Below are 20,952 nucleotides of genomic sequence, written 5' to 3' on the forward strand. Positions count from 1 at the left end.
GGGGGAGAGGGGTGTTTGTTCAGCTACTTCATTTCCAGGTCTTTTATTAAAAGAAAATGATGTTCATTGCTATCTATCATCAATTTTGTGTTAAATTATACATTCTTTATTGTATGAAAGTGGCAATCATATCTAAAAGGATGAAAACTTTAATGAAATCCATTAGCCGGCATCATTGTAGCATTTCATAGAATCCAATAGCATTCCAATAAAATATCAGTTTCTTTCTCCAAAAGCTCTCTTGAAAAAAACAGTTTCAAATCTTTTCCCGAATGGCAAGGAGGACCAGGATTTCCCAAATCTGGAGGTCAAGCAAGTACAGAACAAGGGAGTCATAAGTAACTTCCCTAAATGTGGGAACCCATAGATTCTACTTGGAGCAGATGGGGTGGTCTGAACTGAGCTATAAATGGTTAATAGGTAATCAGCAGCTCCCTGAACCAGGCACAAAAGCAAATGGGCATCAGTGCAGAATCTGCAGTATCAGGGTTACTTTACTATATGATCTTCATTGAGCAGCAAACAGACATCCATTCTGTACCAAGTCATATTTAAGAGCAGCGCCACGTAAACCAAATTTCATGTGGTTTAATCATAAAAAAAATCCTTTCTCTCTCTCTCTCTCTCTGCCTGGAAGAAGCAGGAGTTAATTATCAACTTACATAAAGCTTCATATTTCCATTAAAAAAATAACTATCATATATACTTACGGAGGAGCTAAGAATTTTAGGTTCCAAAATACACATAGCTTTTCCACTAATGGGCTTCCCTGAGAATACATATGATAATATTTTTTACAAAATAACTGTCTATACTCACAGATAAGCCTATTCATGGATAAGTTAACCTTTGGATTTTTCAGGAAAATACTATGAACAATGTGCCATCCACAGATAAGCCAATTACAAAAATAAAAAATATATATACAGATAGTCCTCAACTTACGATTACAATTGAGCCCAAAATTTATGTTGCTAAGTAAGCCATTTGATAAGTGCGTTTTGCCCATTTTATGACTTTTCTTGCCACTTTTGTTAAGTGAATCATTGCAATTGTGAAGTAACATGGCTGTTAAGTGGACCTGTTTTCCCCATTGACTTTGCTTGTCAGAAAGTCACAAAAGCTTGTCACATGACCCCAGACACTGCAACTGTCATAAATACAAAGCAGTTGCCAAGCATCTGAATTTTCATCATGTGACCGTGGGGATGCTGCAATGGTCATAAGTGTATGTAATAATATGGTAATAACCATCTGATTGCCCTGCCATCATTAAAAGGAGAAAATAAATCTACAAATAAAGTTTATAATGTAAAAGCACGTAAGTAATTGTTCTGATTTCTTCCATACTACAAGAGTACAAGTATACATCCAGAACATAAGTTTCTCCTATGTTAATTACTGTCTTTTTGAATTTTTTTCTTTACTGGTTTTTGGTTGTAATAATGCTGTATTCAATTCATTAAAAAGAGAGGGGTTGGGTTTGTTTTTCATGAGGAACCATTACATCTTCCAAGGACATATAGAGACTGGTAGCAAAAAAAGCTTTGGTGAGTTTTTCATACTATTAAAAAAGAGTATTTGTTATTTTTCAATTTTTAGAAAATACTAATGTTTTGGTCTATATTGTCCATAATCATAGGGTAATTTGTTTATTTTCTAGGGAGAGGAGTGAGTGGCTCTCAACAGTCCAAGGCGGTAACAGCTTTTTCAACAGTTTCACATTCTTCCCTCCTAAGCTTGAGGCGTTTCTCAAATCAGAAAACAGAAGTCTGTCCAAAGTCAAAGTCACTGTATTGTAATGACTATACTGGCTTTTGTTCCCAAGCAGACAGTATATATTTTTCATATTGTTATTACCAGTGTTAATGTTGCTTCTTACAAGACTGCAGATTATATTCAAGGATGAATACAACTTTTAACTGAAGTTCATGTAATTTTTTAGTAGTAAAAATGTATGACATTTGTACAGCTTATAAAGAGTGTTCAAGAATAAAAATTTTACACATAAAAATGTCAGAGGTTATAGCTTCCCAAAAATACAAACTATAAATTATGTGTGTGTTGTATATACGTCTATATAATAGCTTCCACAGTGAATATAAAGTTTGGAGCCACTAATTCATCTTGCTCTTTTGAATCCTGTAGAATTTTGAATTTAATCCTTGGCCTTTTATTGGGACACTTGTTGTTCATCACTTGTTTATTTCAATTACTGGTAGTCTAAAATCAGGACGAATCTGGTAGCAGAGTTTTAGATTAAAAAAAGGTATAAACTTTTATGAATTACAATTCACTTCTTCAGAGATATGTTAGCACTAGCAAAATTGGCTTGAAAAAATCACAATGGTATGCATCTTTCTTAACCTGGGCTTTGCAGATTCAGTTAAAATGATCATAAACAATCATTGTAGCTAAAAAGACTCTGAGATTAGTTTAAGCCAACAGTTGTTAAATACAGGCTCTTGTGGAAAAAGGGCACATCCAAATTTAAGCTGTGCATATGTATTAGGGACATAGCAGAAAATTCTTAACAATTTGATTTGTAGGTTTTCAGTTGGATTTCATTCTAAAACATCTTAAAACCATAGAACACCTGGGCGATTGGTTCTTCTTTAAAGAATAGATTATTGTCCTACTCTTGAATGGATGAAATTTAATATAATCTTTGCATTCCTGTTGGCCCTTTCAATAGTTGACCTAATTTGTTCCCTCTGGGATTCAAAAGTATGGAAAGTCAGTCCAAGGTATTTAAAGCAGTGATCCCCAACCTTTTTTACGCCGCGGCCCGGTACCGGCATCAGCTGGGCGCCGCAGCCCGCACCGGCATCAGCTGGGCGCCGCCATCTTTTTGATGAAAAAGTGCTTCCGGTGACCTCACGGAAGTACTTTTCATCAAAGATGGCGCTTGCACTCGTGTGAGCTTTTCCGGTAGAAATGGCTTTCACCGGAAAAGCTCACAGGAAGCGCTTGGCGCCACCATCTTTTTTGATGAAAACGTGCTTCCAGTGAGCTTTCTACCCGGAAAAGCTCACCAGAAGCGCTGGCGCCGCCATCTTTTTGATGAAAACGTGCTTCCGGTGAGCTTTCTACCGGAAAAGCTCACCGGAAGCACTTTTTCATCAAAAAAGATGGCAGCACCAGCAAGCCGGCGGTAGGACTTGTTCCGTGGACGGTACGTCCGCGGACCGGTGGTTGGGGACCCCTGATTTAAAGGATCTGGGTCTACTATAAGACTTGACCTATTAATTTTCTATTTATTTGCCAAGAATGCATTTTGCCAACCACTTTGTAACTAAGAGTTTTCTTTTTTCTTTTTGCATTAGATTGGTAAGACTGTGTGACCAATCTGTCTGTGACCAAAGAAAAACCACAAATGAAGAGTGGCTGTCTGTCCATCTGGGACAGGGGTGGGATGCTACCGGTTCTGTCCGGTTCTATAGAACCGGTAGCTCTGAAGAGCAGCAAACACCGAACTGGTTCGGTGTTTGTTGGTGTTTGGCCCACCCACCTGCCCAGGCTCTTACCTGTCCTTTATTTCCTGCTTTTTCAACCTCAGCTGCTTTGCGCGGCACAGCTGAGGTTGAAAAAGCAGGAAAAAAAAGGCTTTTCAAATGCTGTGACCCGCGCGCCTGTCTGGTTTCACCTGTTCGGGTGGCACAGCTGATGTTTTTGTCACACACGCACGCAGCATGTAGTCACCAGACCAGTAGTAACACCGGTTGAATCCTACACCTGGTTTGGGACATAAAATTTAAAAGTGGAGCTATGGAATTCATAGAAATGTTAAAAAGAATGGAAAACAAAGTGCAACCTTGTTTTATCCATTTGTGTAATGGGACTATAGCAGAAAAAACAACTATGTCTTCTGAATCTAACCTGCATGAAGGTATTTTAATTAGAAATACCAATCTCCAAATAGATGAGTAGACCAGTTTCAGTCACAGCAGACAACAACCAAAGTAACACAAAGAGTGCCTTAAAAGGAGCAAATGAAATATTCTGTAAAAATAATTCATTTAAAGAATAATAAGTACAAGAAGAATTCTGCAGGAAAAGAATGAATCTCATCTATTAGGCGTAAGTGATGGACAACCCATTTTAGGAACGAATAAGAATTTAGAAGAATGCAATTATTGAATGTGTCAGAGATGAAGGAAATATAACAACACGTATTCAGAAATAGATAGGAAGTTACAAGATTTGGCAACAAGAAGACAAGCAGCAGAAACTGCCAGTAGGGATGAAGGACACGTAGAACTTCAGCAAGATATAACTCCACAAGGACAAAATGACATGTAAGCTCAGGTGAAGCACAACTCCACAGACAAACAGACATGTAAACCAAAAGCAAGGAAGAATTCCAAAAAAGGTAAGAGCTTTGTCAAATGTTACATCCCTATTTCTGGAAATTAATTATATAAAAGACCATGCTTTGCTATTGTTTCAGAGTCTTAAGCTTCCAAATTGGACTGGGACCCTTTTGCTGAAGCATTTCAATAAAAGTTTTGCAAAAGTCTATCTCTCATGTCTGGCTCTGATTGGCTTCTGTGCCAGGCTGAGCCAATTTTTGGACAAGATAAGCAACTCCTATTTGTTCTTATTCATTTCAGGCTTTTCTGTAAATGCATTCTGAAAGATATCAACAAATGATTAAAAGAATATAGCTTTTTTATTCGAAAGCAACAACCAATTCAACAATGGAAAACTAACCAAGATAATAGTAGAAACTGTCTCTTAATAAATGGCTATAAAAATCACTTTTGTTTCTGCATTTTATTACTGATGTAAGAAATAAAGCAAATAATTGTGCAAAAAAGCCCAAACCAACGACCACCAGTGGAATATAAATAACCAAAGGTTAATGATCAGGATGTATTTGTAGATACTTCTTTGCAGAAATAGCCTTTAATTTAAAATTTACAGGAAATTTTATGCTGTCTTCTTTATCACTGAAGCCAATCATCCAGCAAATGGTGACATTATTCCAAATAGTGACAATAATTCCAAAATCAATCAATTAGTGTAAGGGAAAGTATTTGTTATTACTTGACCCATTTTGTTTGCACTTAAGTATAAAACTATGTCTACATTATGAAATGATTATTGAATTGTGATCTATTTTGCATTCAGCTCCTTATATATCATTGTCATTTATACACTCTCAGAGATGGTGGCTGAAGATCTTTCCCTCCTTTCTTGGTTTCCAAGTATTTTTGACCTTCGACATTTGTAGAAAAAAAAATAAACAGAAGGCAGTTTATAATTGCATTGTTCAAATGAAGGTGAAGGAAAGAAATTCAGTCTGCTATTATATAAAAGCCATGAAGGCAGTCTTCACTGAAAACAGCAATATAAGTCAATTTGTGAACTTTGCCACAAAGTGACCTTTTGAAATACAACAACACACAGAATTTACAAGCAAGAGTAGCACATGCAAATGTCTTAGCTTTGTCTCGCTTTTGGATTAGAGCCTCAGAAAGCATTATGGAGAATGCTTTCTCAAAACAAATTAAGACTGTTACTTAAATGTCACAGCACACTATTGTATTTGGCTACAGATCATTACACCTGATACCAACACTTTAAAAAACTGTAATAACTTGGGAAATATTATAGTGAATGCCTACATATATAAAGGGAAAATAAAAAATGGTTCTTGAAATAATTTAAACATCACTACTTCACGACTAGAGGGAAAGGTCAAAATTTAAGTAAACTGAAAGGAACATGAATGGCAAAATAAAACACACCAATAGAAAGATGAAAAGAAATGAGTCTGCAAACACAACATCAGAACACACATGCTTTGGGCAAAATGTATTTTTGTCTCTATATTCAGGGAAAGGAAAAAGGCAAAGGCATGAAGATACAGCTTGGAAAGGGAGCAGTTGCCTTACAACATTATGTTGTAAGTTTTTTTTTACCTTCAGTGTTGGTGCTGCTGCTGCTGTATATATTTCGCAGGCTACCAACACGATTTAGTTTCCATGCTTTGCGCTTTGCTGCATCCAGAAAGCCAAAATAGAAGAGAGAGAGAGAAAAAAAAGAATAAAAGAAAGAAAGTAATGAAAAGATGAGGGTGGGTGGGTGGGGAGAAAGGTTCAAGTAGCATATGATGTAAAATGCTTATTTGAGAAACAGCTACAGACATGTTCCCCAATCTATATTTCAAGCAGATTTATTTATGGCATATCATATATGGACTAACAATATATATTAACATTTCATCTAGATTAGTAGAACACAATAAAATATAAATGTTAAAAAGATCTATGTTCAAATACAAGAGACTAGGCCATCTAATCCCTGAAGCACAGCATTATTTATATTTTAAGCAGAAAAAAACATTGTCCTCAAAAGTTCACAATTTCTTCTTTAAATATTTCCAAGCAGCATTTGAATGTCACTGGGAACAAAAGCCAAAAGAACAGAACCTTCCGTACATCAAAAAAAGGAGAAATGTTATAAGTGTGATTAATTCACAGTTGTCAGTACAATACTATGGATCCTACTTTTACAGAATAATATATTGAATTATATAAATCGTTAATTACTTTCAGTCATAAAAACTTCAGCTCCTAGTGACAAAGTAATATGTTTAGATAATATACACAGCCTCACTTGTATTTGCCAACATTATATTTGCTTAATAATGAATTTAAACGTAACCAGATATTATCTGTATGCAAATTATGCTCTTCAGGTGTATGATAGTAATATTTTTAAATTAAAATGTCACTGTATTTGGCCCTCAATTTCAGTTTTCAAAATATTTTGCCTCATGTTGCTAAGCTAATTATTATTTATTACACATTTAATCTTCCTTTGTAGAACACATGATAGGACATAACTGCTCTCTATAGTTTTACCAACAATGTTATTACAAATATGTTTGTATCATATACCTCATGACTGCCACAACCATTCTGGAGAACAGATTAGTTTGATTTTAGTTTAGCATGATGTATAAATAATTAGAATTCATAATCTACAGGTCACATCATAAAATCGTATATGAATCAGAGCATGGTAACCTGTTGAATAAAGAAAGAATTATATATCGCTTAATACGATGTGCAAGTCTTTCCATGTTCACACAGTTCAAAGATATCCAGTTAGAATAATCTTGAGTTAGCTTTGGGTTTGCAAGCTTTTATTTTGTACATGAATTTATTTATATATTTACTTTATCAATATATATAAAACAATTTTACTTAGCACATCCCTCAACTTCCTCCATTCCTCATAGAATTATAGGTTGTAAAGGTTAAAAGTATGTTCGGAATTATCTAGTTCAGATATGTCAAACACAAGGTTTGTGGGCCAAATCTGGCCCGCAATGTGGTTAGATCTGGCCCACGGGGCTGCCCTGGAGACAGCGAGGAGCTGACCTGATCTGCCTCAGCTCTGGCCCACCCCACTGTGGGTGCATGTGGTCTCCAGGGAAGCCCATGGGCCAGGTCTAAGGCTAACTGCGTTCCAGCCTGGATGGCCACCACAAAGTTGTAGATCAGCGTGATGCCTGCTTCCCTTTTATCAGGACTGCCCGTGCCACCATGTGGAAAAGCCACACTGCCAAACTCTCCCCCTCACTTCATCCCTTCCTGGAAGGAAGGAAGGAAGGAAGGAAGGAAGGAAGGAAGGAAGGAAGGAAGGAAGGAAGGAAGGAAGGAAGGAAGGAAGGAAGGAAGGAAGAGATGGGAATGAGAAGGAGGAAGGAAGGGAAAGGAGGGAGGGAGGAAGGAGATGGGAATGAAAAGGAGGGAGGCAGGAAAGGAACGAGGGAGAGGAAAGAAGGAAGGAGATGGAAATGAGAAGGAGGGACGCAGGGAAGGAGGGAGGGAAGATCGAAGGAAGGAAGAAGGGAAGGGTAGGGAAGGGAAGGGAGGAGGAAGATTGGAATGAGAGGGAGGGAGGTCTGAGGGACTTCCTGCCTTAGCACTTGGCCACCGGCAGCCTGCTGCCCTTTCACCATCCCCTTGTCCACACTTCCTGGCCTCTCGGTGGTCTCCCATCCTATCACTGAGGATGCTTTAGTTGCAAAGCTGGGTCTCTTTGCATGGAGAGGGAGTGGGTCTCCCTCTGACCCACACACTTTACCCTCCCACACTCACCATAAGAAACCTGGCTAAGGAGAGCAAGCAAAGCAGCAGCAGCCTCGAGGAGGAAATAGGTGTAGCTGGGCATCCCCTCTCCCGAGTCAGTTGCACCCAATGAGTGATGTTGAGCGGGCCACACCCACCCAGTCACACCGGAATTTTTCCTTCATAGCAACCAAAATGCATTTCTTTGTAATTTAAACCTGTTTTCTTGTTCTGGAGCAATTCTGCTTTGTCTTCTACATGACCAGCCTTTAGATATGTGAAGAAAGCTATCAGCTCTTCCTTTGTCTTTTTCAGACAAAAACTCTAAGTATTCCTCATATGTATTTTCTTCCAGGCTTAGAATATAGAACAGTAGGGTTAGAAGGGACCTTAGAGAATTTCTAATTACTTTGATTTGCTTCTAATTATTTTTATTTGCCTCTAATTATTTTGACTATACCGCTCTGAACATTCTCCAAGTTGTCAATGTCCTTCCTAAAATGTGTGCCAAGAACTATACACAATATTCTGGGTTTGGGCTAATCAGTAATGACAATTTCATCCTTCAGTGAGACCTTTTGCTTTCATTTAAAATAAATTGAAGATTTTTATCAGAAATAAACCAGGACAAATTTTAGCTATACTACCAAATTGCTGAAATAAGCAAATCACAGCTGATGAAGACATTGCCTTCAGCTAACTACAACTGAAAACTACTAGGATGATCTAAAACAGAAATCAATGAATATGAACTCTTCCTCTTAGTGATGTTTGGAAAGTACATACATTTCAAGTTCATTGGATCTTTTTTCATAACTATAAACAAGGGTGTGGTGTTGTTTCATTTAAATAGTAAAATGCTTCAAATTAAAAAAAAAAACATTTTGGATTACTCTCCCATCAATCTAAACTCCCATCACTCAACTCTTTGTATATGAGTTCTTATCATTATTCTGATTCAGACTTGCAGTACTATATAACAGAGTTCAAAATGGCCATTGAGGCCATCAAGTCCTGCTCTCCTCTCTCTCAAAGGCAAAGAAACTGCAGCAGAGAGGAGACAGATCTTTGCAAGGTAAGTGAGTCTGGTGTGGCAGGATGGGAGGGGGGAAGCATGAGGTACCTCAGTGGGTCGGGAAGACCCCCATGGCCTTCCCCACCTGAGATGCCTCATGTACTTAACGACCCGCACATTCTATTAGTGAATGCATGGTCGAAAGCAGGGAGTGATCATGTACAAGTTACATGATTCATTCTTACAAATCCTTGAGTTATGAATGTAATTGGCAAGGCTTCATTACATTTGTAACTCGAGGATTGCCTATACACAGAAAATAATCTAAATGGGTGATAGATTGGGGTATACTGATATTTGAAGAAGGGTTTAAGATTAAAAACAAAAAAATAATTAGTAAATGAAGGATTTAGGGGTTTTTTGGTTTAATTATTATAGATTTTTTGAAAGATTTAAACTTGATAAAAAGTTTCTGTTTTTGCAGAAATTAAATCTGAATTGGATATGAATTTATCTTCTGGAGATGACCACCTGATCGCTAAAATTTATCAAATGTTACTTAAGAAGAATCTGTAAAATGAATATGTTAAAGATTGTATGAAAAATGGGGAGAATGTGATTACAATATAATGCTAGATCAATGGGAGAATATATTGACCATGGGTTGAAATTCACTTTGAGTCACAGTTTGAAATAATTTTTAATAAAATGATATACCATTGGTATTTGACTCCAAATAAGTGACAAAAATCTATAGAAGGATCTTCAGCAAATGTTGGAAATGTAACCAAAATCCAGTACATTTTATCACATGTGGTTGTTCTGTAAGTATGCTAAATTCTATTGGACAAATAATAATGAAACCTGAAGCTTGTTTTCTTGATATTATGGACAAACCAATCAAAAAACATTTTGGGACATGGTTACATGGTGACTGCTGTGAGGATTGCATATGGTAAGCACTGGAAAGAAAAGTGAATTGATTGAATTAGCAGAAATGACAAAATTAATTGCTTTGATTAGAGACAATGGATTAGACAAGTTTATAAGAGATTGGAAGCCACTTGTGGACTTTCTGTGTGTTAAAAACAATGACAGATAGTTAACAGAAGGATTTGACGATTAGTTTTACCCTTGGGATAACCTGTTGACTGATTTATTTACATATTTACATATATATTGTGAACAGATGTTGGGTCAATTCAATTATTAGACAAATAGATTTTCACATTTGCTTATATAATATAGCATTAGTCTATATTAGGGCTGGCCCACCCTAATAGTCCTGCCTCCCTGTGAGGGATACAACTCTAGAGAAACTCATTTGTACCAGACAATTATCACCACTTATACCTAGCTGCTGTCACTTCTCCAGAGTCCATGAATAGCTAAGGAGGGCATTGGTCTAATGTAGGGCCCCCAAACCCAAGTCTGTGGATAGGTACTGGTCTGTGGATTGGTACTGGTACACGGCACATTGGAAACCGGGCCACACAACCAGTGGGTGAGAGCACAAAGCTTCATTTCTGCATATGTGGGATTAGGTTGAGCATGCAAACCCATCTCCTCCACTCCCTGCTGCTGCCGTGGTGATCTGTGCACCCACAGGTCTAATGAACTGTCATGCCTTAGCATATAACTTTTATATACTGTTGTTGTACTCTAGCCCCCTCTAGTGGTCAGAGAGACAAAATAACAAGTATATTGTTTGAAGCTGACCCAACCCATTTTGCCCATCAGGCCGCACTCTCAAATCAAGTGTACGCTGGGAAGTCAGACTCCATTTCCTTTAGCATTTGAAGAAGGCAGAAGCACAAGAAGAATCCACCTTAATCTGTGGCACATGGTCATCCAAGGACAAACCCACACCCCACACACAGAGCATTGCTGGTGAGATTTAAATTGCTTGTATTTATTATTTGTTATGTTCAGCAGTAACTGAACATTGTCTATCTTCCATTTAGTTTTCATTGTATGTACTCCTATTTTCTCAGTTTCACCATATCCTGTTCTTTCAATAAAGCATTCAGATCTACCCTCATGATCTATTTTATTGGAAGATAGGTGGGTTTGGCTGCATGTCAAACTGCACACAGACTAACATGTAGTGAGGACAGAACATGAACTGATACTTATTATTACTTGGCTAATCAGAATATTTTGTATTGTTGGCTTATTGTTTTGCTAAGAATGCATCAGAACTTAGGATGTTAAAAGATCATATAATGAAGATTTGCACTTCTTTAGAAAATGCTACTTAATGTTTCAATTCCATAATTCTCTCTCTCTCTCCCTCCCTCCCTCTCTCTTATCCTATTAATTGATTAGATATCACATTTCACTTATATTCTTCAATAAAAGAATCTAATATTAGTTTTCCAAATAACACTAATCTAATATCATTGTGGACACAATCTGGGGCTGATTTGCTGTTGTAATATATGACTTCCTAATACTTACAAAATATATCTTAATCAGAAGAGGTTTTAAAATAATTGCTGGCAAGTGTGTGTATGAGATCTTATAACAATGCAACAGATCAATACACATAATCCTCGACTTTCAACAGTTCATTTAGTGACCGTTCAAAGTTACAACGGCACTGAAAAAAGTGATTTATGACTGTTTTGCACACTTATGACCGTTACAGCATCCCTATGGTCATGTGATTTACATTTGGATGTTTGACAACTGTTTCACATTTATGATGGTTGCAATCTTCCCGAGTCATGTGATCCCTTTTTCACCCTTCTGATAAGCAAAGTCAATGGGGAAGCTAGATTCACTTAACAACTGGGTTACTAATTTAACAACTACAGTGATTCACTTAACAAGCATGGCAAGAAAGGTCGTAAAATGGGGCAAAACTCACCTAACACATTTCTCACTTAGCAACATAAATGTTGGGCTTAATTGTGGTCATAAGTTGAGGACTACCTGTACATAGAAGGTGAAAATGATTAAAACACTGGTACTGAAAAGCAAACAAGCATTTGAAGATTAATCTGTAATTGCCATATCTGAGGCTGAAATGCACAGAATTGTAATCACAACCTTGTAACATTTGTTTCTCAAGGATGCATTCCACATTTAGTTTACTTTATTGTCATTGCACCTTGTACAATGAAATTAAATGCCACCTTCGGTATACATCATACATAAAAAACTATAAAAATAAAATAAAAACACACATCCTTCACATTCTATACAACTGATTTGAAAACCCCTGATACTGCATTAGTATTACACTATACAGTTGAATTCAATATAGTTACTCCTCTGGAATACAAACTGTTTTAAAGCCTGTTTATCCTTGCTTTTATTGTCCTGTACCGTCTGCCGGATGGTAATAGTTCAAAACAAGGGTGCCCAGGATGAGATGGATCTTTAAGAATGTTTTGAACTTTCTTAAAGCAGCAGGAAGTTATAAAGCTCTTCCTAGGAGGGGAGAGGGCTGTTAGGGATAACATTGTTTTACCCTAACTGTTTTGGGTAAAGATAATAAAATGATGAATCATGGTTTGTCAGATAAAGTGTATGTGACTTTAAGCTAAAGGAATGTAATTAAGGGTGCAGCTGTAAAAGTACTATATAAGCAGCAAGGCACTCTCTGGCTCTTACTGGCTGGCTTATTGAAGACTGCGTTCTTGCTGGATCGGGAGGAGAAGAAGTGTTGGATTACTTTGAAGATATTTCTCAACGGAGAGAAGATAAGTTTTGGACAAATTTATTATATGTGTACTGACACTGGCTATTCGACACGGACTTTGCAATTAGAGTATCCTCGACAAGACTTGACTGAATTTGGTATATGACTAATGGACTGTTTATAATGACTATGCTATAATTCTTAAATGGAATAAACTATATTTTTGATAGCACAAGCGTATCTGTATTTTTACTGCGTGTTAACTAGAAAATTTATCTCACACATTTACCTGTCTTCCTATCTGACTTCGCTGCACGTTCTGTTTAGTTTGTTTTCCTTAACACCCGTTGGGGAATCCAGGCTTAACAGGGCAACCAATGATCCTCTGGGCAATGATGTTAACCCTCTGGAGAGCTTTTCTATCTGCCACTGTGCAATTAGCCAAACCATACACAGATGCAGTAAGTTAAAATATTCTCTTTAGTGCAGCGGTAGTTTACCAGCAATTTCATTCAATTGTTTTTTGCTGAGACGTTTTTGCCCTCCTGGAGGCTCAAGGAAAGCCTTTGGAGCCCGGGAAGGGCAAAAATGCCCCCTGGCGCTGTGGTGCAGGAGGCTGACTAAGCCATGCCCACCATGGCCAAACCCACCCAGCAATCAGGCAGAGAACTGGTTGCTAAAATTTTTGAAGCCTACCCTTGAGTGTTTCCCATGCTTCTTGAGTTGTTTTCTGCTTTAGGATTTCTATTCATGGAAATTTTGCTTAGGCTCTCCCTGTATTTGTTAAAATCAGCTCTTTTAAAATTTAAGAGACCAGCTGGATTATATTCTGTTGCTTCTATTTGCATTATATTGAATCCCAGTATTATGTGGTCATCTCGCCCAAGGTTCCAACAACTTTAAGTGCCTTCTTCCCTATTAGTAAGAATTAGGTCCAATATAGTTTTTCCTCTAGTTTCCTCCTCTACCTTTTGAATGACAAAATTGTCAGCTAAATTGGTTAGGAATCTGTTTGGTCTCCCACTTGCTGCAAAATTTGTCTCCCAGTTGATATCAGGGTAGTTAAAGTCCCATTGCTGCTGTGGTATATTTCCTACGTACATTTGTTAATTAATTAGCAAAGAGGTAATCTATTTCTTCTGCTTGGTTGGATGGTCTGTAGCAGCGGTCGCCAACTGGTGGGCCGTGGCCCATTGGTTGGCCATGAGAAAATGTTGGTGGGCCGCAGAGAAATCTCACCCCCAGAGCACCCCCGAAAGCAATTAATCCAGGCTGCACAGAAACACAAGGCTGTGCCGCCCACATGGCCCAGGGGAAGCCACCCACTCACTTCTTACCCAGCAAACTTGCCTGCTAAATTGTTATTTTTCCTTTTTCCAACCATCAGATGTGCTGGGAGATTTAGATTAGCTAGGAAGCAGGAAATAGTTGGATTTCTTGCTTTCTAGTTAGTCTTTAGATCTTCGGCTCTGCTTTTAAGTACAGCCGAACCTCCCTTAGGACTGAAGGTTCTATTATTCAGTGCAGACTCAAGGCAAGCAAATTTGAGAGACTGAGCTAGCCGATGGCAGATAGATAGATCAATGAACGATTCTGTGAGTAACTCACAGCCGAAGTTCTGATAACAACATCAATTTTTAAGCCACTGGTTCATTTCTAAAATCTTTTGCTTCCTTATTGGGTGTTAGCCTTTGTTGGAAGTATGAATCTGCCTGACTGCTTTGCCTGATTTTGGGTAAAAGTTGCTCTTTTTTAATAAAAAACACAATATTTACATACATGGTGTGTTGTGAGTTAATTTTGTGAGTTTGCTTGCTAGCATTCATGTGCATATCTGCTTAGAGGAAGTTCTTTAAGTTACACATTCTCCTTAAATACTGATCAGCAAGGGACTTGGGAATCTTTCCACAATAATGAAAGAGCAATTAACCAGGATATGAACAGTTATACCAAATAGCCCAACATGTAGAGTGGCTTCTTTCCCCTAAGTCAGTGGCCTCCAACCTTTTGGGCATCAGGGACTGGTTCTGTGACAGAGGTTTTTCTGTGAACTGGAGGGGGCATGGTTTCATGTGCTGCCTGCATCCTGTGGATGGAGCTTTGCTTGTTTGCGTGGCCCAGTTTCTGGCATGCTAGTCCACAGACTGGGGGTTGGGTTGATTTTTGATAATATTGAAATGTGGCAAAATATCTATTAATTGTCATTGCTTGAAGATCAATCAAGCTTATCTGGAATAATAATTTATATAAAAAAGAAAGGTATTTCAAATTAGCTATATAAATGTGGGTAATCAAGTCACTAGTTATCAAGTCATTATTATCCATTGGAGAATGTTTTGCTCTTCAGAGTTGGAACATAATTCACATGGAAACTTTTCTGTTTGGGTAAGCAGTTAGTTTCAAATGAATCAAGCTAAATATTTGGACCAGATTCATGTGATATGAAAAATTATCTTCAATGTATACTTTATATGATGTATACTGTATGTCTCCAGTATACTTGGCATGATGATTGTTACTCAAATACTAAATAGCAAGATATTTTCACCATTAACATACTTAAAGATTACTGATATACAGTCACCTATAAAATAGAATTGATAGATGAGCAATCAAGGTTATGTTGAACAAGTTCAATATTTGCATATCTACAACAAATAAACTTCCTAAATGTTCTTGTTAATATGTTTATACTGTTTTAATTGTTAAAAATATTCTGCAAATCTTAGTAATAACAAAATTAAATTCTTCAATATGACCACTGTTATCCATTTATAACTTATCTACTTAAACAATTCTCAAATAGCTAATCAAAATAATGCAGCCATTAAGCTGTGAGTGTTACTTGCCAATTTGAATGCTAAAATGTGTAGGAATTATTTATTTCCAGCATATGAAAAGAGCAGATTAAAAAGTAATGCTATAGTGCTCAGCATCTATTATGAAAAATAAGTTTTTTCTACCTATACTATATACCTATACCTATACCTAAATAAGGAGCAAAAATTAAACTACTGTGCATTTAAATAATATAAAATCAAATCAAATCAGCGCAAACTCTCTATTCCTTTCCTGATAACTGCAGTTAAAAAAATCTCCTAGCATTTGGGCTTGCCAAAGAAAGAACTTACATTCAGTATGCTACAGCATTCTTTATTAAGGTGACATTTTGTCTATTTCTTGTAATATATTGTCTACTTACCTTGATTATTCTTCAGAGGTTTATGAAGAAAATGCTTCATATTTTATTTTCCCCAGATAAATATTCATTTGTTGAACAAAAATGTTTTGTTGAGATAGTTCTTAAATATGTTTTTTTCTATGACATTACTTAACAAATTACTATCTTTCTAGATAATAGTCCTAGCAAAGAGGCCTATTTTGTGTGAAAATGAACTGTTCAATTACAAGTAAAAATAATTTAAAAATGCAGACTAGAAAACATGGTCTAGCAGCAGAAAAATCTTCCCCGTTGGCTAATACTAGCTATACGCATATCAGTTCCTGTGGATTTCAACCTGTAGTTTATTAAGTTATTTGACTATATGCTTATCAGAGTGATAGTGCAGACAAAATATATTTGTTAAACCCAAAGGCTATTTTACTTTTAGAAACTTTAGAAACTTAATAAACAGGTGGTACTTTATCAGTTAAAACTGAGGGAATGGATTTTCACTTATAGCATATAAAGTTCACTGTGGAACGTTTGAGTTTTATTATAATAATTTTAGCTGTTATTTGTTTAACAGGAACATTAATACATACAATATATTTATTATAAAAGCACTCTCACCTAATCTATTCAGGGGAATACTGAAGTTACATATTTTACTTATTTTTCAAGATATTTAAAATTAATTTAATGCATTAATAGTATACTTTTGTAGGCTAGCACAAGCAAACTAGTGAGATGATATTCAAACTAAGAATGCAAACATTAGTTTCTCCTGTAATTTGATTACTGATGTTAAGTATTCAGTGATTTATTAAACTCCCAAATCCATCCATTGTTTACAAGTAACAATTACTGTGCTAATCAGATTTTTCTTTTGTATGTTTACAGCAAAGCACTGAAGATCCTTTACAAACACAGAAAGGTCTGCAACCATCTACCTTGCCTTTTATTAACTTTCAATTATACTATCACATTTCAAAGGTATAGAACAGCTAAAGAAACTAATTATGACAGGAGATGTGTCTTCCAAAAGGGTTACAATTACTTCTCTATGATCACTGGACCACTATGTCAAAACACAGAACACTAATAGTATATTGCATTTGTTTCTAAAATTATCTCTACTAACTGGACTCTTCTGACCAGTTCTTGATCTGTCTTGAGCCAACATTACAGAGCACACCTGCAATTTTATTATAGTGTAAAGCATTCCTTTACACATCAGGTTTTAGGGGATCACTCCAGAGATGGATTTCAGAATAAGCTGAGCTCACCCTTCATAATTCCATCATGTCCTAGGTTTATCCATGACTTTCATTAGTATTGCCTCCTATGGGGAAATGTTGAAAATCTCACTAACATCAGAAAGCTAGGATTTCTGTTTTCTGTTTTTTCCTTCTAGTCCACTCAAATACCTTGCTCTCCAATTGTTTATATTTTCTGTATCCAAGCAAGATTGTTTTTTGTGTTTGGGCTTGCAACAGGAAAATGATTCTAAGACTTAGAAGGGCATAAACTATTTTTTTCTGGAGAAGAGACTGAGCCATGTCATTGGAAGGATGAAAAAGTGCAGCAGCCAAAGCCTAATGGATAGAAGATATTTTCTTCTGCCATTAAGGGAGCAAATTCAGTTATAGTAAAGCTAGAGCTTTGGGGCTCCCATCTTTATACCCTAAATCACAGGTGTCAAACTCAATTGCATCACATGATGTCATGTGTTTTTTCACAATGTTTTTTGCCTTTGCTGGTGGGCGATTCATCTGGCCCGTGGGCTGCCAGTTTGACATCCCTGCAATTTTAGATTTAATGGTGACACTAAAAGCTGACACCATTTTGTTGTGTTCAGCATTTTAATCTTGTTTGTTAATGTACTGCAGCATATGAGATAAAGGATACATGTTGTATTCTTTATCTCATATGCTGCAATATATTAACAAACTAGATTAAAATGCTGGACACAATTTGTGGAAATTGTGTGTGGAAAGTGTTTCCCACAATTCAGTCATTTTGTGAGAAAATGGCTCGGTTTACAATCAGAATGCTTTTCAAGCCAAAGCTATTTGGGGCGGGTGTCAAAACTGTCACTCAATTAAGCAGTAAGATCTCTAAGAACAGAAGTGATATTGAGATAAATGTTATGGATTGCTGCTGCAAATTAAGAATAACTGATCCAATGGATCTTGCCCATTAGAAGTTCTGATGGCCATTAAATGAAGCATTCATGTAATTGCCTCAGTTATGACCCCTGCTCTTCCTGGTTCGGTTGTTAAAATAATGCATGGGTTGCTAAACAGAGTATGTGCAGCAGGGGTGGGATTCAAATTTTTTAACAACTGGTTCTGTGGGCATGGCTTAGTTGGTGGGCATGGCTTGGTGGTCATGTTATTGGCTGGGCATGGCCAACTGACATCGAGGCACGCATCTCCTCGCCTGGCCTCTCATGACTGTGGGGATGCTGCAACAGTCGTAAGCGTGAAAAATGGTCATAAGTCATTTTTTTCAGTGTCATTGTAACTTTGAATGGTCACTCCACACAAGCAAGGTACCAGCAAAGGAGGGGAAAAAAACTCAAGAGAAGTTCCCGAGACAGGAAGTCTAGTCCTGCCAAGAATGTAATAAGGGTTAACAGAGAGGCAATTTCTGTAAGCAATACCAGAATGTTTCCTTCCTGCCTTCCTTACAGGATTAGGCCAGTAATTTCTTCTAACAACCGGTTCTCCGAACTTCTTAGAATGTTAACAACCGGTTCTAGCGAATAGGTACGAACTAGTAGAATCCCACCCCTGATGTGTCCCACTTCCATTCCAAGGCACTTTATATTCCCTTTCCCATTACTCAGGGTCCCTGCAAGCCTTGGATCCCATATCCTTCTCTCATCCTGTGACACCTATGGTTCTCTTTATCTTTCAAAGATCTGTGGAGCCCAGGTTAGGGAAATAGAGCAAGTCAGTCTATTCCTGGACCAAGAGGCACAATCCTGAAGGCAGCTGCCATTTTTGGAATGGCTGTTTTCAAGATGGTAATATATCAGGGGTGTCAAACTCAATTTCACTGAGGGCTGCATCAGGATTGTGGTTGACTTTGGGGGGCTGGGTTGGGCATGGCCATGGTGGGCATAGCTATGGTAGGTGTGCCCAGCTCCCACTGCTGCTGTGCTCGCTCTCCTTGGCCAGGTTGCTCATGGTGTGTGCAAGAGGGCAAAGTGGAGCCCCACTCCATCTCCTTACGAGGAGACCCAGCTTTGTAACCAAAGCATCCTCGGTGATAGGATGGGAAACCATCAGGAGAGGTCAGGAGGAGGGGACAAGTGAATGGCAAAAGGCAGCAGGGCTGCTGGTGGCCAAGTGCTAAGGCAGGATTTACCCTCACTCTCTCTTATTATAATCTTCCTTCCTTCCTTCCTTCCCTCCTTCCCTTCTTTTTCTTTCCCTCTTCATTCTTTCTTTCTTCTTCCTTCCTCTTCTTCCTTCTTTTTCCCTCCTTGCTCTTTTCCCCTCTTTCCTTGTCCTGTTTTCCCCACCGGAAATAGCTGTTTGCAACAGACAAGGAGGGGATACTTTCCTAAGAGACCACAATTCAAGAATACCAATGTGCACATGAGGTATCTCAGGGTATGGAAGGCTATGGGGTGGCCTAGTGATAGAACAGGCCCTCAAGGCCTCTCCAGCCCACTAAGGTACCTCATGCTTCTCCCTCCCTTCCTGCCACAAGGACTCACTTACCTTGCAAACATCTGTCTCTTCTCTTTGTTTTTTTGCCTTTGCTTTGAGGAAGGGAGAGGAGAGTTGGCTGAGAAATGCCTTTCGTGCTGAGAATGGATGCTCCTGGGTGCTATAATATCATGCAGATTCAGGCACCCATCCTCTTATGCAGAGTCAGGGACCCAGATACTTTCATTCTTGGCAGGAAAAGTGTTTGCCGGTCTCCTGTGCCTCCCTTCCCCCCCAACTACTTTCCACTTAACTACTTAATAAGACCTTGTACACTTGAATGCAAATGGGGTGAGACAGAGTCAGACACACACAAACACACACACACACACACACACACACACACACACAGAGAGAGAGAGAGAGAGAGAGAGAGAGAGAGAGAGAGAGAGAGAGAGAGCAATCCAATTGTGTGTGTATATGGGAGAGAGAGATATCCGTACAGGGCACCCAAGCTGCTGGCAGTTGTGCGGGTGACAGGAGCCACCTGAGCAGTGAGGTGGGGGGTGGAGTATGAAACAAGGCAGGGGGTGCGCAGCTGGATCCCTCGCCCCACACCGGCTTACATGAGCACCCCGCCAGCCAGGCACTGAAGTGCCAGAACTGCCACCACAGTGAGACGGGGGGCTCTCCAAACGTGTGTGTGTGTGTGTGTGTGTGTGTGTGTGTGTGTGTGTGTGAGGGGGAAAGCACAATCCCTGCTTTAGTTGGGTATTCAAGCTGGTGGCAGTGGGGAGGGGGGAAAGAGCCAACTGAGCAGCCATTTTCCTCCTCATCCTCCTCACTCAAGCAGCACAGGCTCTGGGGGACAGCAGGGCCTCTCATTTCTCCCCTGGCGTGGTGAATTCCAGCTTCAGTCAGAGCATTCAAATTGCTGGCAGCGGCAGCCACCTAAGCAGCCATAATTGCCCCCTCCCCAACCAGCCACCCACACAGCACTACCTGACCTGCTCTCTGCCAGTTGGCGCAAGAAGCCTCAATTAGTACTTCATTCCCAACACAAAAGAGTCCTGACCAACTTGGTTAGTGGCAAGGAAACCCTGGCAAGGAATCTGCCGGAGGGAATTCTTCTGGAGCATGAACGGATTTCTCTGACAACCACACCTCCCACACCCCTCCTCCTTATACCCCAGCCAGGGAGGGGCTTGATAACGTCTCCTTTTCCTGGATAGCTGGCCCTCAGTCCTGTACTGCTCTCCTCTCCACACTTTTCTGCACACATCTGGGACAGGGCCCAGCTGTTTCTCCCCCTCTCTTAGCTCAGGCCCCAAAAACAGCTGTCCCTCCACCTGAGTGTGAGTAGATGGGCCCTGCTC

The 20,952-nt window shown here is 38.6% G+C and overlaps 1 protein-coding gene across 4 annotated transcripts in view; it reads right to left on the bottom strand.

The window, feature by feature from the left end:
• AGAP1 (ArfGAP with GTPase domain, ankyrin repeat and PH domain 1) overlaps positions 1–20,952 on the bottom strand; it is a 392,866-nt gene that overhangs the window by 59,829 nt on the left and 312,085 nt on the right. For 2 of the 4 annotated variants that reach the window (XM_087949345.1, XM_087949344.1), the window contains one exon: positions 5,928–6,005. The exons of the other annotated variants lie outside the window; for them this stretch is intronic. In XM_087949345.1, the coding sequence (XP_087805471.1) occupies positions 5,928–6,005 (78 nt within the window). The remainder of the gene's footprint in view (positions 1–5,927; positions 6,006–20,952) is intronic. 4 annotated transcript variants of the gene reach the window in all.

Source organism: Notechis scutatus, chromosome 1 (assembly GCF_049901735.1).
Source record: "Notechis scutatus isolate UNSWTSFEM ecotype Mainland chromosome 1, rNotScu1.2, whole genome shotgun sequence".
Lineage (NCBI taxonomy): Eukaryota > Metazoa > Chordata > Lepidosauria > Squamata > Elapidae > Notechis > Notechis scutatus.